Genomic DNA, 11,687 nt, shown 5'->3' with positions numbered 1-11,687 from the left:
CTAGAAACCTAGCCATAAGCGTCGATCTCGGGGGGCTCCCTTTTGTTTCGATTTCTTTTGTATGGCCCCACCGTCGCCGGCGATTGCGCCCACGCCCGAGGCGGCCAGCTCCAGCTTGATGCCTTCCCTCAGCCCCTTGACGTCCGTCGTAAACATCTGAACCTCACCGAAAAGGCGGGCCACGTCGCCCGTGTCGTTCTTGTCGGCCGGGCTGGGTAGCAGGTACCTCATATTGCGCACCACGCCTTGGATGGCGGAGGCGTCTTGCCTAGCCTGCTCTATGCAGCCCATCGTGTGGCCGGCGACGTTCTCGAGGAAGCCATCGATCTCGTCCAAGGCGCAGTTCGCCGAGGTCGCGCTGTCGATTTTGTCCAGCCGGCCGGCCACCGTCTCAAGCACGTGCTACACCAGCAGGGTCCGGTCGCGGACCAGCGCCTCTATTACAACGATGCCGCTCCCGATCAACTTGAGGTTGGCACGCGTCTGCATCCGCTCGAGCTCGAGCACCTGGCACCCCATTTTCTGCAGCTTAACCTGGCTCTCGGCCGCTATGGTTCCTTGCCGATCCGCCTCGGCCTGCAGCGTCGTCTCATTCTGCCGCCGTCGCCGGATCTCAATTTTTTGATCATTTATGACCTTATTTAGGCCCGAGACTGTCTTCTTCAGTTGGCCTATCTCCTCCCGCGCGTCTTGCAGCTCCTCTCGCAGCCTCGCCAGCTCGTCGTCTGGCGCGCTCACCTCCACATACCATTCGTCGATTTTGGAGTATTCCTTGGCCTCGGTGTCCTCGATCGCGACGACGGTTCGACTACCCGATTCATGCTCATTTTCCTCGGGTTGTATACTTTCCTGCTCATCCGCGTTGCTCTTGATTCTTGCTCGCAGTTCTTCCATCTTGGTCTCCCGCTTTTGTATTTCTTTGTCCTTTTCCTCGAGTGACCTTGTGAGGCGCTCAATCTCGTCCTCTAGGCCCTTCTCCATGGCGGCCATAACTGCCTCATCCTGCGCCGTGACCTTACCCTTGGTTTGGCCAGGCCTTCTTTGCTTTTTGGTATCCTTTAGTTTCTCTTTGACCAAGAACAGGTCCTTTTCAGTCTCTTTGCGAGCGCGATTGTCGTAGGGCTCCTGCGTCTCTAGACTGATCAGCTTTCCCTTGGCGACGGCGAGGGCTCTCTGGAGGCTTTTCTTTTTTATACGCATGGTCGTCGCGTGGGACCTGGCCTTCTTCAGCTTGGCCCTCATGTCCTGCGTCTTGTCCGAAAGCTGGCAGACGTTTTGATCCAGCGACTGGTTGAGACATTTCGTGGTCTCCAGCTCGTTCTGATAACTGGTCATAAGCAGCTTCAGATCCGTCATTTCCGCGGCCATCGCTCCCGACGCGTTGGCCCTGTGTTCGATCGAGCCCCTCAAGATATCATTTTCTCTCTCCAGGTACCCGATGTGCCGCATGTAGCCGAACATCGCCTGGTCAGCAATGCAACAGCGAACGTCGAGGTTGCGGGTGACGTCGTTCAGTTCATCTATGCGCACTTGCATGCCACGAAATTGAGAAATTATCTCTTCTTTATCCCGCATGGCGGTTTCGAACCCCTCTCGCGCCATGATAAGCTCATAATGTCGTGACCCTGCCTTTTCTTTCATTTTCTGCATGTCCTTATTGAGCTCTTCTATAAGCCAAGCGTCGGCTGAGCTCTTCTGCTTCATTTCTTCGAGCTCCTTCTTGAGCTCGTTCTTTTCGTACATGATGGACGACACAATTGTTGGTCCCTTCTGAACAGCTGGCCCATCGGCATCACGGACTGCTGGTTCTGCCCCAGCCATGGTTGAATGAATGGAGAAGGTAGAATGGAGGTCGACGGTAATTCGAGATCATGCCACGGCCTTCGAAGACAAGACGGGTGATGGGCCTCTGGTCGTAGAATTAATGAAAGAAAAAAAGTGTGTATTTTTTGGTGCCCGCCGTTCAAGAGTTGAAATCGCGCAAGTGGCATACCTCAAGTATTTTATAGCGTTGGAGGTGATTGAAAGGAATAAGTGAGCGTCACAGACACCCGAGTGATCCAAGCGATTGCCCGCGTTACTTATCTGGTTTCTTGATCCGCGACGCTCTGGGAGCCTCGCGGACAGCGCGAATGGTTCGCACACAGCTTAAAAATGCATCGCGTTAGCGGAACGAGCAGCTGGGCAGCCAATGAGCTTCCTGTAATGGAGTGCTATGGATCCCATGCCAAACCGTAACCTGACTGATGGTTGCCTACAATCTACATACATTGGCAAGGGCCGTCAGGGGCCAATGGGGGGCAATGGGGGCCAATTCTCCGCGCGAAAGATCTCAATGTGTCAGTGCATGGCCAATGAGCAGCCAAGTGTTCGTTACGTACATCGTGTGTCCTTGGCACGATTGATCCCTCTCCGGCGAAGGGGAACTGTCCAACTACTCACGTCGCTCTCCCTTTCCGTTTGCGAGCCCAGTCCGCGTGCACGTACTGTAGGCAGCAAGCGAATCAGTGCACATAGGCCGTCATCACCATTGAGACGCGCTGCTCCTCCAACCTCCACTCCGCTCGGGACATTACTGTAATGTTCAAAGGTACAAGCGTGTCCGCCGTGCATTAGTCCTGAACTGTGCTACCCTGCATTTTAGGCTGCCGCACGCCTTTTTGCCCTACGTTCCTCGTCTGTATCTGCCTACCTCAACTCCCTGGGCGTCGCTATATGCACCTAGGTACTAGGTACTTTGATGAGTACGGGTAATTACGTAGCTAAGGTACCTTAACGTGGGTCGCGGTTGCACGTGACTGCGTGCCAAAAGAGCGTATGAACCATACATCATGTGTATGGAGTAGATTGAAAAAACATCATCAGACAGCGAGATCGAATTTTGAAACTAAAGCTGCCCATTGCACACGACACTCCCGCTCCTGGTCGTAATGGCTTTCACGGGTCATTTCATCTTCCCCCGGATGTCTTGATGGCCGCAGAGGTCGGGGTATGATTGCGGGCGGGAAACGAGCGCGAAATAACGAGGACATGTCACGAAAACCACGTATCCGCAAACGATGGCGACCATAGCTGAACAACCACGCAGCCCGTATAGTACGACGACGAAGCCCGATCCCCCCCAACAATAGCTTCCAAACAAAACATACAGTCACATATGGATGGGTCTTTGCCGGTCGGCCCATTTCGACAACGCTCGCGACGTCCCGTCACGGCGAGTTGTCGGACAGAACAGTATCATGCCCCCACGCGGCGGAGCACCAGACATTAGGCACGCTACAAGCAATGCCAAACAACACTACAGATCAGACAGACTTGTCCACTGTCGCCCCCGAAACATGGTGACGAGGGATTGGTCCCCCTTCGTTACATGGCAACGTCTGAGGAAACCGCGCAGGGACTTTCGTACTCGGAAATCCGGCACCTCGGAGCCAACGGAGCATCGCACTACATGGGGCTCGTTGTTGCCTGCTACTGCCACCATCAAGAGCAACGATACATGTACAGAGGACGAATACATGGCCACATAGGAACCCAGCTGAAGGCAACAAGAACAGAAAGAAATGTCATTTGATGTACTCGAAGAGCCTTGGGGGGTTAACAAGGGAGGCCATCTTATAGACAAAGTCGACGGCCAGGGGAAGACTGTATTAATCATGGTCGCGCAACATGGTGCGTGAGCACCGATCGAGCCTTGGCACGAAGTCACGAAGGATAGATTCTTGGAAGCAACAGGAAGTGGATGAGAATCCTGAGGAACAAGGAACGGAGAGTCCGGATTTCTTTAACAGAAAGCAAGCAATTTAGGTCATAGATAGCGAATGAGGATCAAAACGGGATACTTGTGGACAGCTGGCCTTGTTTCAATAACAATGGCGAAGTAGGGCGTTTGCGCGACGAACGCGTCGGCTGTCCGCCGAGCCCTGTTAGCCGGGCATAGCTGCGGTATGACAGTAGATGACGTCCTCTTGTGGAATAGGAGGCGGCAATGATATCTAGGCTAGCTCAAAATCTGCCAAACAGATCTTTGCAGAGGAGCAAAATAGTCACACAACTAATTATGTCTCGACTCCTGAAACTCTCGGCAGGTTCACCTTCGAATCTTTCGACGGTTCCCAAGCCCCGAACGACAGTTCCCGATTTGTCCCCGTAGCTTCACATCACAAGACCACCAAACAGTAGGCAATGGACTTCTTCAGTCCACGTATCATCGTCAGCTCCTCCGTTTATACGTAGATCACGGATCTCGCACACTGGGGGGGTGCATTGAGTCTTCAGGTCGGCTTCAAAAAGCCCTACGTATGGTTTGGGTCCTTCTGCCTTCTTCTTGTGGCCCTTCTTCTTTAGGTCGTGAACTATCCTGGGGTTTTTAGATTTGAAGGACGTTAACATGGGCGTTGATGTTTCAGTCTTTAAAAGCGTCGCCCGAACGTCCACATGAGTGTGATCATCGGCTTGAGTTTCTTTTGGGCGAATGTCCATCAGGTGTTGGACCTCTCTCCCTTTTGTATCAATAGTCGGTAGAGGGTGCGTTACCTCCTCCGGTCTCTGCCCATTAGTTCCCCGTTGCTTATAGACTTTCATCAGTATGTCATGGACCATACATAAGAGATGCAAACATATTTCATTTTTCGTCGATCTGTAAGATTCAGTGCATTCAATGTCTTTCATGCGTGTAAAATTTTTATATGCTGTGTCTCCCCCGTCGCAAAATTTGTCATTGACTCAAATGCGGCGTCTTACACTCAAAAACCCATCTCACTCACTCACTTACCGAATTCCCCGCTAACCTCCATCGCCAAGATCCCATCACTTCTGACTAAAAATACAGCATCGCGCGATGGCTCTAAAACATACCAATTACCAGGAATTCACCAGGGGGAAAAAGCCCGAACTAGACTCAAGTAGGCTAGAAGATTTGAGGCATGACCAGAGAGAAATCAGATCGATCGGGCATTCATGCTGCCATTTCGAGGCGCCTGCAGCGAAATGTCTGTCTCACCTCGACCTTCATTGGATGCACGAATTCAGGGATGCATGGAGTGGATGCGAAAAGAGTTAAGCTCTTGCTGCCACTGACCATGGGATTTCTGAGATCTCACTACGGAGTAAATCGGTGGAATAGATTGAGTGGGGGAGGGGCGAGCCGCGAGTTATCATGGAGCCCCGCATGCTGACAAATAACCTTGACCACGTTACTCTAGAATGCCTGGAGCCACATTTCAGCCAGATCAAGCTTCGTAGCACAAACGTACATTTCTTTGCCAACATCCGCTCTGTACAACCTCTCCTTGTCACAACAACAATAGCATACATCACGGACGAATCGCCGTAAACGAACTGTTCGAGAGAGCCTGTGCGAGAACCTTAGTAGAATGCGAAGGAGGCGCGTTATTGGCCAAGATGGAACCACAGCGCGCCCCAGCACCAGTAAGCCCGACTGGCGACAGTGGACGAATACATTGTGGGTTTCTCTCGCTTTTTCTCCGAAACAGATCCAATGCTAGCTTCGAGAGGCTCAGATCCGTGTGGCAAGTGGTGTCCTAAAAAGCTGACGCCGTGGCCTGACTTTTCGTGACTAGCAGAGCAGACGGCCACCTTCACAGTAAGCTCTGCGAATCTTTTCCTCCCAAACACCCCGCTTTCGAGAATTGGAATCTCCTAGTCAGCTTTCGGAACAAATGTGCTCAACACCTAATAGATAGCAAACGAGAACACACTCAAACGACCCCCTCCGAAGGCCTCAGCGACGTCGCCGAGGAAATGTTTACCGGGGAGACCCCAGCAACACCAGGACGGACGCCTGACCATCGACGAGATCTCGACCTGCTGCGACCGGATTGGACTCAGAACTTGAATCGGCATTGCGTCAAATCTTGGAAAATAAGCGAGCGATAGGCATTATCGGAATACTCGCCTGTCGCAAAACTATGCACGCACCATCTACAGGATTGTTGACCGGTCGCCAGCATTGCTCCGTAGAAGGACACGCCAAATTACCAAGGGCCAGATTGACGAGCGGCCGCCGAGGAGGGACGACAGGTTGAGGCATCGACAATGGGCAATGGCCCAGCGCCTAGTCCACCAGACACATCCACGCCAGTTAGACGGAGCGGCGCGAAGGACTAGGGTCAATGGGCGTCAGGTCCGAAGACCAAGGCGCAATTTCTGTTGGTGATATTGTAGGCAGAAATGTGTTCCCGGGACGGCCAAGGGTAGTCTTCTCGATTTAAAACGCCCGACCATAACATTTCATGCGAACAGCTGTGATCTCGCCCGCGCGCGTCATCCTCTCATTGACGAGCAGTGGCTTCGATCTTCTCGATGTAGTTCTCCCAACTTGGTCGTCAGGGTGTTCAGGTCGCTGCTTAACAAGGCTGGGCCTACGCTCTCCATTGTGGTATCCATGTTTGGTTCAATTTGTCCATTTCCACCCTGCCTTGTCAAGCAACCGACACCGACAGAAAAAGTGTTGAGAAGACGGCGTGATTTCGACATTCCCTTTAGTGGCTCGAGATTCGATTGCCAAAGCCAGCGTACAACTTACCCAGTAGATGGCTACAAGCCTCAAGCCAGTACTCGGTCTGGCACGTAATGGTCATGCACCATTTACAATGACCTGTCTAGAATTGAACTCAGATTGCGCCTTGCTGTTCACCCTGGCTTGAGCTGTATCGAGACCATAGGTGACCTGATCAGACTATATCGATAACATTTGGCCAGCGACTGAATCAAAACGCGTTTACGAATAAGTATTACTACCGCTTCATATATAATACAAGAACCGTGTGCCTTTCAAAAATGAATAGAAATGATCTGGTCACTCGATTAGTACCAGCTTCTGGATGCCACACCACGAAATAGCCGAACAGCGCTACGAGAATCCCGCCGAACTCATCTCTTACCTTGTGAGCGGCTCACACCTAGCATACAAGTGGAGAAATACTCCGAACACTTCAGCTTAGCGATGGAGCATAGCATTCCCAGCGCGTGTTATGGTTACTCTTAATGTGTAGGCTACACCTAATGTATAAATTGGTACGTGTTACTTTTCGTCCCCTCCACGGCTTCAGAACGCCGCGTCAAAAGACGCGGGGTCGTGCGGGGCAATGGGAGCAACATGACGTAGCCTAAAAACTCGGCTTTTGCCCATGAGCTATTGAGAGGAAGATATAACACCTGCATTTGGTGTTTGGGGTAACGAGGTACGCCTTTCGACAAGCTTCTGCTAAACAAGACTTTACAAAAGTGATCCAATAACCGCATGTTCGACACCGCCGAGACGTAGTGGCAAATCGAAATCACTTGTACAATAGATGAACGGGTCAATTGACACAGGAGGTTGCACGGGGTCGAATGGAAGGACGGCGAGATCCTTGTGAAACTTGCGCTGGGAGAACTTCTTCTAGACGCGATTAATGCTCTTTTGAGACGGGAGCTTCTTCTTTTTCTTTTTCTTCTGGTCGTTGTTGGTGGTGGTAGGTTGGGCATGAAGCCGACGAGCGTCGTCCGACTCCTCTGAAGAGCTGTACCCGTGTATCTTGATATGCTATAAGAATAACCAAGTATTGTTGAAAAGGACCCAAGTATAGTTCGGTACCACTTGTCGTAGAGAGAGCCAAAATAGACAATCAGGAGTCAATCCCACATGATGTGGTAAGGAACAAATGACCTATTGTCATGGATGGATATTTAGTAATAAATGGTGAAGCAGGGTCGGAGACGAGAAGGGTACATGTACCTCAATATTTGTGCGAGGAGATCACGAAAGGGCCAGGCTCACGTTCTTGTGATAGGATTTCCATCTAAGGGTTCGACGGCAAGGCAACCAAAAGGCACGAAACAGGTCGGACAGCAGAGTCTCATCTCCCGTTCTTGTTGCTGGCTTTCACAGCTTCATGCTGATTTATAACTGAGGCCCCATTACTAGGGACCAGGTGTAACAATGTTAACAATTGGCAGATGCAATTGAGATCGAATACGAAATCTTTCTTGGATGTGGTAGCCTGATGTTGACGTAGATCATTCACTCGTAACAAGGCAGCGAGCAAAGGCTCTGGGCTGAAAAATAGGTGTACCAACATCGGTTCACGGCATAATAGCTACCTATCTCCAACAGGAGGATTCGGCCACTCGAAGAGATAGATGGGTCGGATAATGTACTGCACAGCAGGTGATGTAGGCTTGGTATGTTGCAAGTATCGACTGGAAACCTTTCGAATGGGCTGACGGAAGAGATTTACAGAGCCGGCTGCTGAGAGCTGGGTCGTTGCTTGTTTAAGATAAGAATTACATCATTGAAGCAGTCGAGCTTCATATTAATCACTAACTCTTGGTATGCCGGCTCGCATGAGTGCTGTATTGTTTAAATTCGTGATAGAGAACTTCCAGTGTTATGGGTCATACAGTACCGTGAAAAGCTCTCAGCAATAGAAGTGACATTCAGAAGATCCACCAGGTTTTACCACAGGTTTTACCACAGTTTCCCCTGAATCTGCCACGGGTTGTGAAACTCATCGAGGTTTGCCCTCAAACCAACTAACCTTTCCCACTAAGTTGCTAATCTGAAGTACACGCGCTTCGAGTATTTTTGCCATTCGTTTCCTTCTCCCATGATCCATTCGCCATGTTCATTTTTGGTCCACGTCGTTACAGTGATTCTCCCACTAGTGCATATTCGACTTTTCCTCTGTACAAGTATCTTGGTAATTTCTGCTCCACAATGGCATCCTCGGTTGAACCATCCAGCGTAAGCGACATGCTGGTGCACGGACTCGTTCCAGTTAGCGAATGATTTTATGGGAAAGCAAGTAGAGTAGATCTTACACAGGCGAATCCAAGACTATCCCCATTTTCCTTGAAATCATTGACTTCTTGAGCCAACTCGTTCTCAAGTTCTTGACCACTTGTTGCTTCGTTCTGGTTTTCGTTTGGAGGCATGTTAGAAACCCAGCCGATTCAACAAATTGTTATGGCCGAGGTGCAGTGCATATGTCTTCTTATTTCATGTGGAACGAAGGGTCCTTTAATACGTCAGAACAATGGGAGATGTATGTTTGCAACTGCCAAGTACACGACGCCTTAGTGGTAGCTATGGGACGTGAAGCAGGGTTCAGCGATCTTCCTGGGATCAAGGCGCAATGTAACGGCTCAAGTTAGCTCACACCTTCGGCGACTGGAAGAGATCCAGCGGCGCGGCTCCATGTGTGAGTCAAGGGTCTACCAGTGGAAGGCAGGTAGGTGATCGGTCAATAACAAGCGTCTGTGCGCAGCAACCCAGGTCCAGACGAGTCACTTTTCAACTCTTACCGTTCACTAACCATTCGGAAGCGATCCGATAGGCGCGGAGTCATATCCCTGTGGCAGTTCCTGGGGTTTTAGGATAGGCCGTGTCATAAGTCCCGATTATGATGCATCAAGAAGCTCGCAATTCACAAAGGCCTACCTTGCAAAGAGTCCACAAGCACGAAATTTCTATGTCCCAGGATCCTGCGGCCTTAACTTAGAGGCGCAGCTGAGGCCCGAAGTGCGGGCGGGCCTCAGAACCAGTGACAACTATCAAGCTGTAGCTGGATTTGTGAAACAACAGAGTTTCAGGCGCCTTGAGATAGATCATGATCTTCGAGGCCGTACAAACTCTGGAATTTGAGTCTATTGTGCAGCTGTGTGATGCATGGCAAGTGGCCAAGACACTGCTTTCAAGAACCCCGTCTAATGCTGATGAACCAGCAAGCTTTTGGACTATGAAACATTATAGGTTTGCTCATATTCGAAGGGGAAACAACGCAGAGACGGCAGGGTTCGAGATATTCGGTGATGTAGTAGACACTCCTAGGCTGATTACTAGGTAGGAAGTAGCATTGCTACATATTGAGCACACCGCTACTTAGAAATGCCCAACTGAAGCTAGTTTGGGCATGAATACGACAGATCAGTATCATCGAGCGAAGCATGTGAAACGCAAAGAGAAGTCATCACCGTCCTGCAGAAACGTCACAAAAGGAGGTACCCTGAGGCGGCTGCAAAGTACCCAATAGTTGAGGTAGTGACTGGGATCTTGCATGGACAAGGGTTTTCCGTTTCCCCGGAGGTCTCCACCATTTGGGCTGTAGTTTGCGTCTCGTTACCAGCATCTGGTGGCGGGAAGCGTCCAATCATAAGGCTCTATTTAAGCTACTCGAGGTCTACGTTTGTTTTGATCCTTGTTGCATGTAATACAACTGGCTGCAAAAGTAGGGCTGGTAGCCTGCAACATGGCCGACAAGGCCCTTGAATTGACGATCATGCACCCATGAAGCGCCACATGCGCCGTCAGGCTCTGCACTGGACGGTGCCAAATTGGGCTTTGTAATCCCTGGAGGCATTTTGATAAACAAGGGTACTGTGAGCCCGACAGGCTGCGGAACTGCCAGTTTGCATTGTATCCCGTCCCTGCTTGTACTAACTTGAGATGGGTACCGATGCTCATACTTCGGATGCGCCAGCCTGCAGCAAACCTACTACTGGAATCATCGCTTATGTAGTATTTCTTGAATAACAAGGACCATGGAAGCTAGGTACCTTGGACCAGCGTGAAAGACGGAACAGGAGCAGGAGTGACGGGACAGCAGATCGTCAGTGGTATGGAAGCTATTGTAACTAGCACATTACCACGTCTAGTGTCTAGAGTGGCTCGAGAGTGCGAAGGATCTAACGAGTTGTAGTGGCTGCAGGGGCGCACGGGATTGCAGGGACAGCAGAGCGCTGCCTGCCTTGAAAGCATTTTCCACTGTGAAAATGCCCCACCTGGACGGCTTCGTTTTGCCTTACACTCCCAGCCACGAACAACCGCCCAAAGAACATTGAGAGCAAGGACCACTTGATTAAGGCTGTCTTTGGTAACCTGATACCCACTCAGAGGAGCTAAATTCTGTCTGAAGCAAAAATCTATGTTACGAGTTGCAAAAAGACGAGGCAGCAGCCTGAAGATACATTTGCCACGCAAAAGAAGCACGCTCAGCGGGGAATAATGTGGCGGGCATTTCACTGAAACAGCATCTGCACTGAGCTGCTCGGACATATTGATACGTGAACCGGCTACAACGGAGAATAAACTAGTTATGCCTCGATGATTCAATCGAGACCGCTTTCGCGGCCTCGTCAAGCTAATAGTTACAAGCCAGTAACATCGATGTAGTGTGCACACTGCAAGTAGCTGACCATGGAAGTTTGGGCGAACTTGGCATGTCTGACATGTAACCAGATAATTTGGTGCCATGAGGTGAAGTCTATGAAGCGGAAAGAGGGGAATTCAAGTATATGACAAGCTCTGGTTGCTGTCAAGTACACAACAGTCCTGCGGCATGTGTACGATGTCATACGGGGTTCAGGAGTAAGAATATGTGAGATACACAATGAGTTGGTTGATAAGGCTGTGCTCTTCTCCACGGCGTAACGATGAGGCTAAAAGAAATAGTACAGGCGCGGTCACACAGAGCTTCATCCCTCGTAATAGTTCCCTGTTTGTTGTTTCTTCACCGCTCCGCTGACATCCGATTGAGGCCCCCGTGCTCAAGCTGAGGTGTGACAATACGAACAATTGGCGGCTGCAACTGGGATCGAGAATGAAAATTTTCTTCAAAGCTTACGTGCTGATGCTGACGTAGGCCGGGTCTGCTGCGGCAACGTGCAAAGGCTCCCGGGGGGGA

General features: G+C 50.6%; 2 protein-coding genes across 2 annotated transcripts; one reads left to right on the top strand and one right to left on the bottom strand.

The window, feature by feature from the left end:
- On the bottom strand, positions 1–1,821 carry FMAN_14170 (uncharacterized protein; the record flags this gene model as incomplete). The annotated part of the gene is made up of 2 exons (XM_041825592.1): positions 1–390; positions 445–1,821. 2 exons carry the CDS (start codon positions 1,819–1,821, stop codon positions 1–3), a joined length of 1,767 nt encoding a protein of 588 aa, XP_041690957.1.
- A 3,582-nt stretch (positions 1,822–5,403) lies between these two features.
- FMAN_14171 (uncharacterized protein) lies at positions 5,404–5,857 on the top strand (the record flags this gene model as incomplete). Its single annotated transcript, XM_041825591.1, has 3 exons — positions 5,404–5,464; positions 5,583–5,605; positions 5,702–5,857. 3 exons carry the CDS (start codon positions 5,404–5,406, stop codon positions 5,855–5,857), a joined length of 240 nt encoding a protein of 79 aa, XP_041690956.1.
- Between the last annotated feature and the right edge of the window lie 5,830 nt (positions 5,858–11,687).

Source organism: Fusarium mangiferae (assembly GCF_900044065.1).
Source record: "Fusarium mangiferae strain MRC7560 genome assembly, contig: FMAN_scaffold022, whole genome shotgun sequence".
NCBI classification, from domain to species: Eukaryota; Fungi; Ascomycota; class Sordariomycetes; order Hypocreales; family Nectriaceae; genus Fusarium; species Fusarium mangiferae.
The sequence above is the reverse complement of the archived record's forward strand: the minus strand, read 5'-3'. Positions and strand labels throughout refer to the sequence as shown.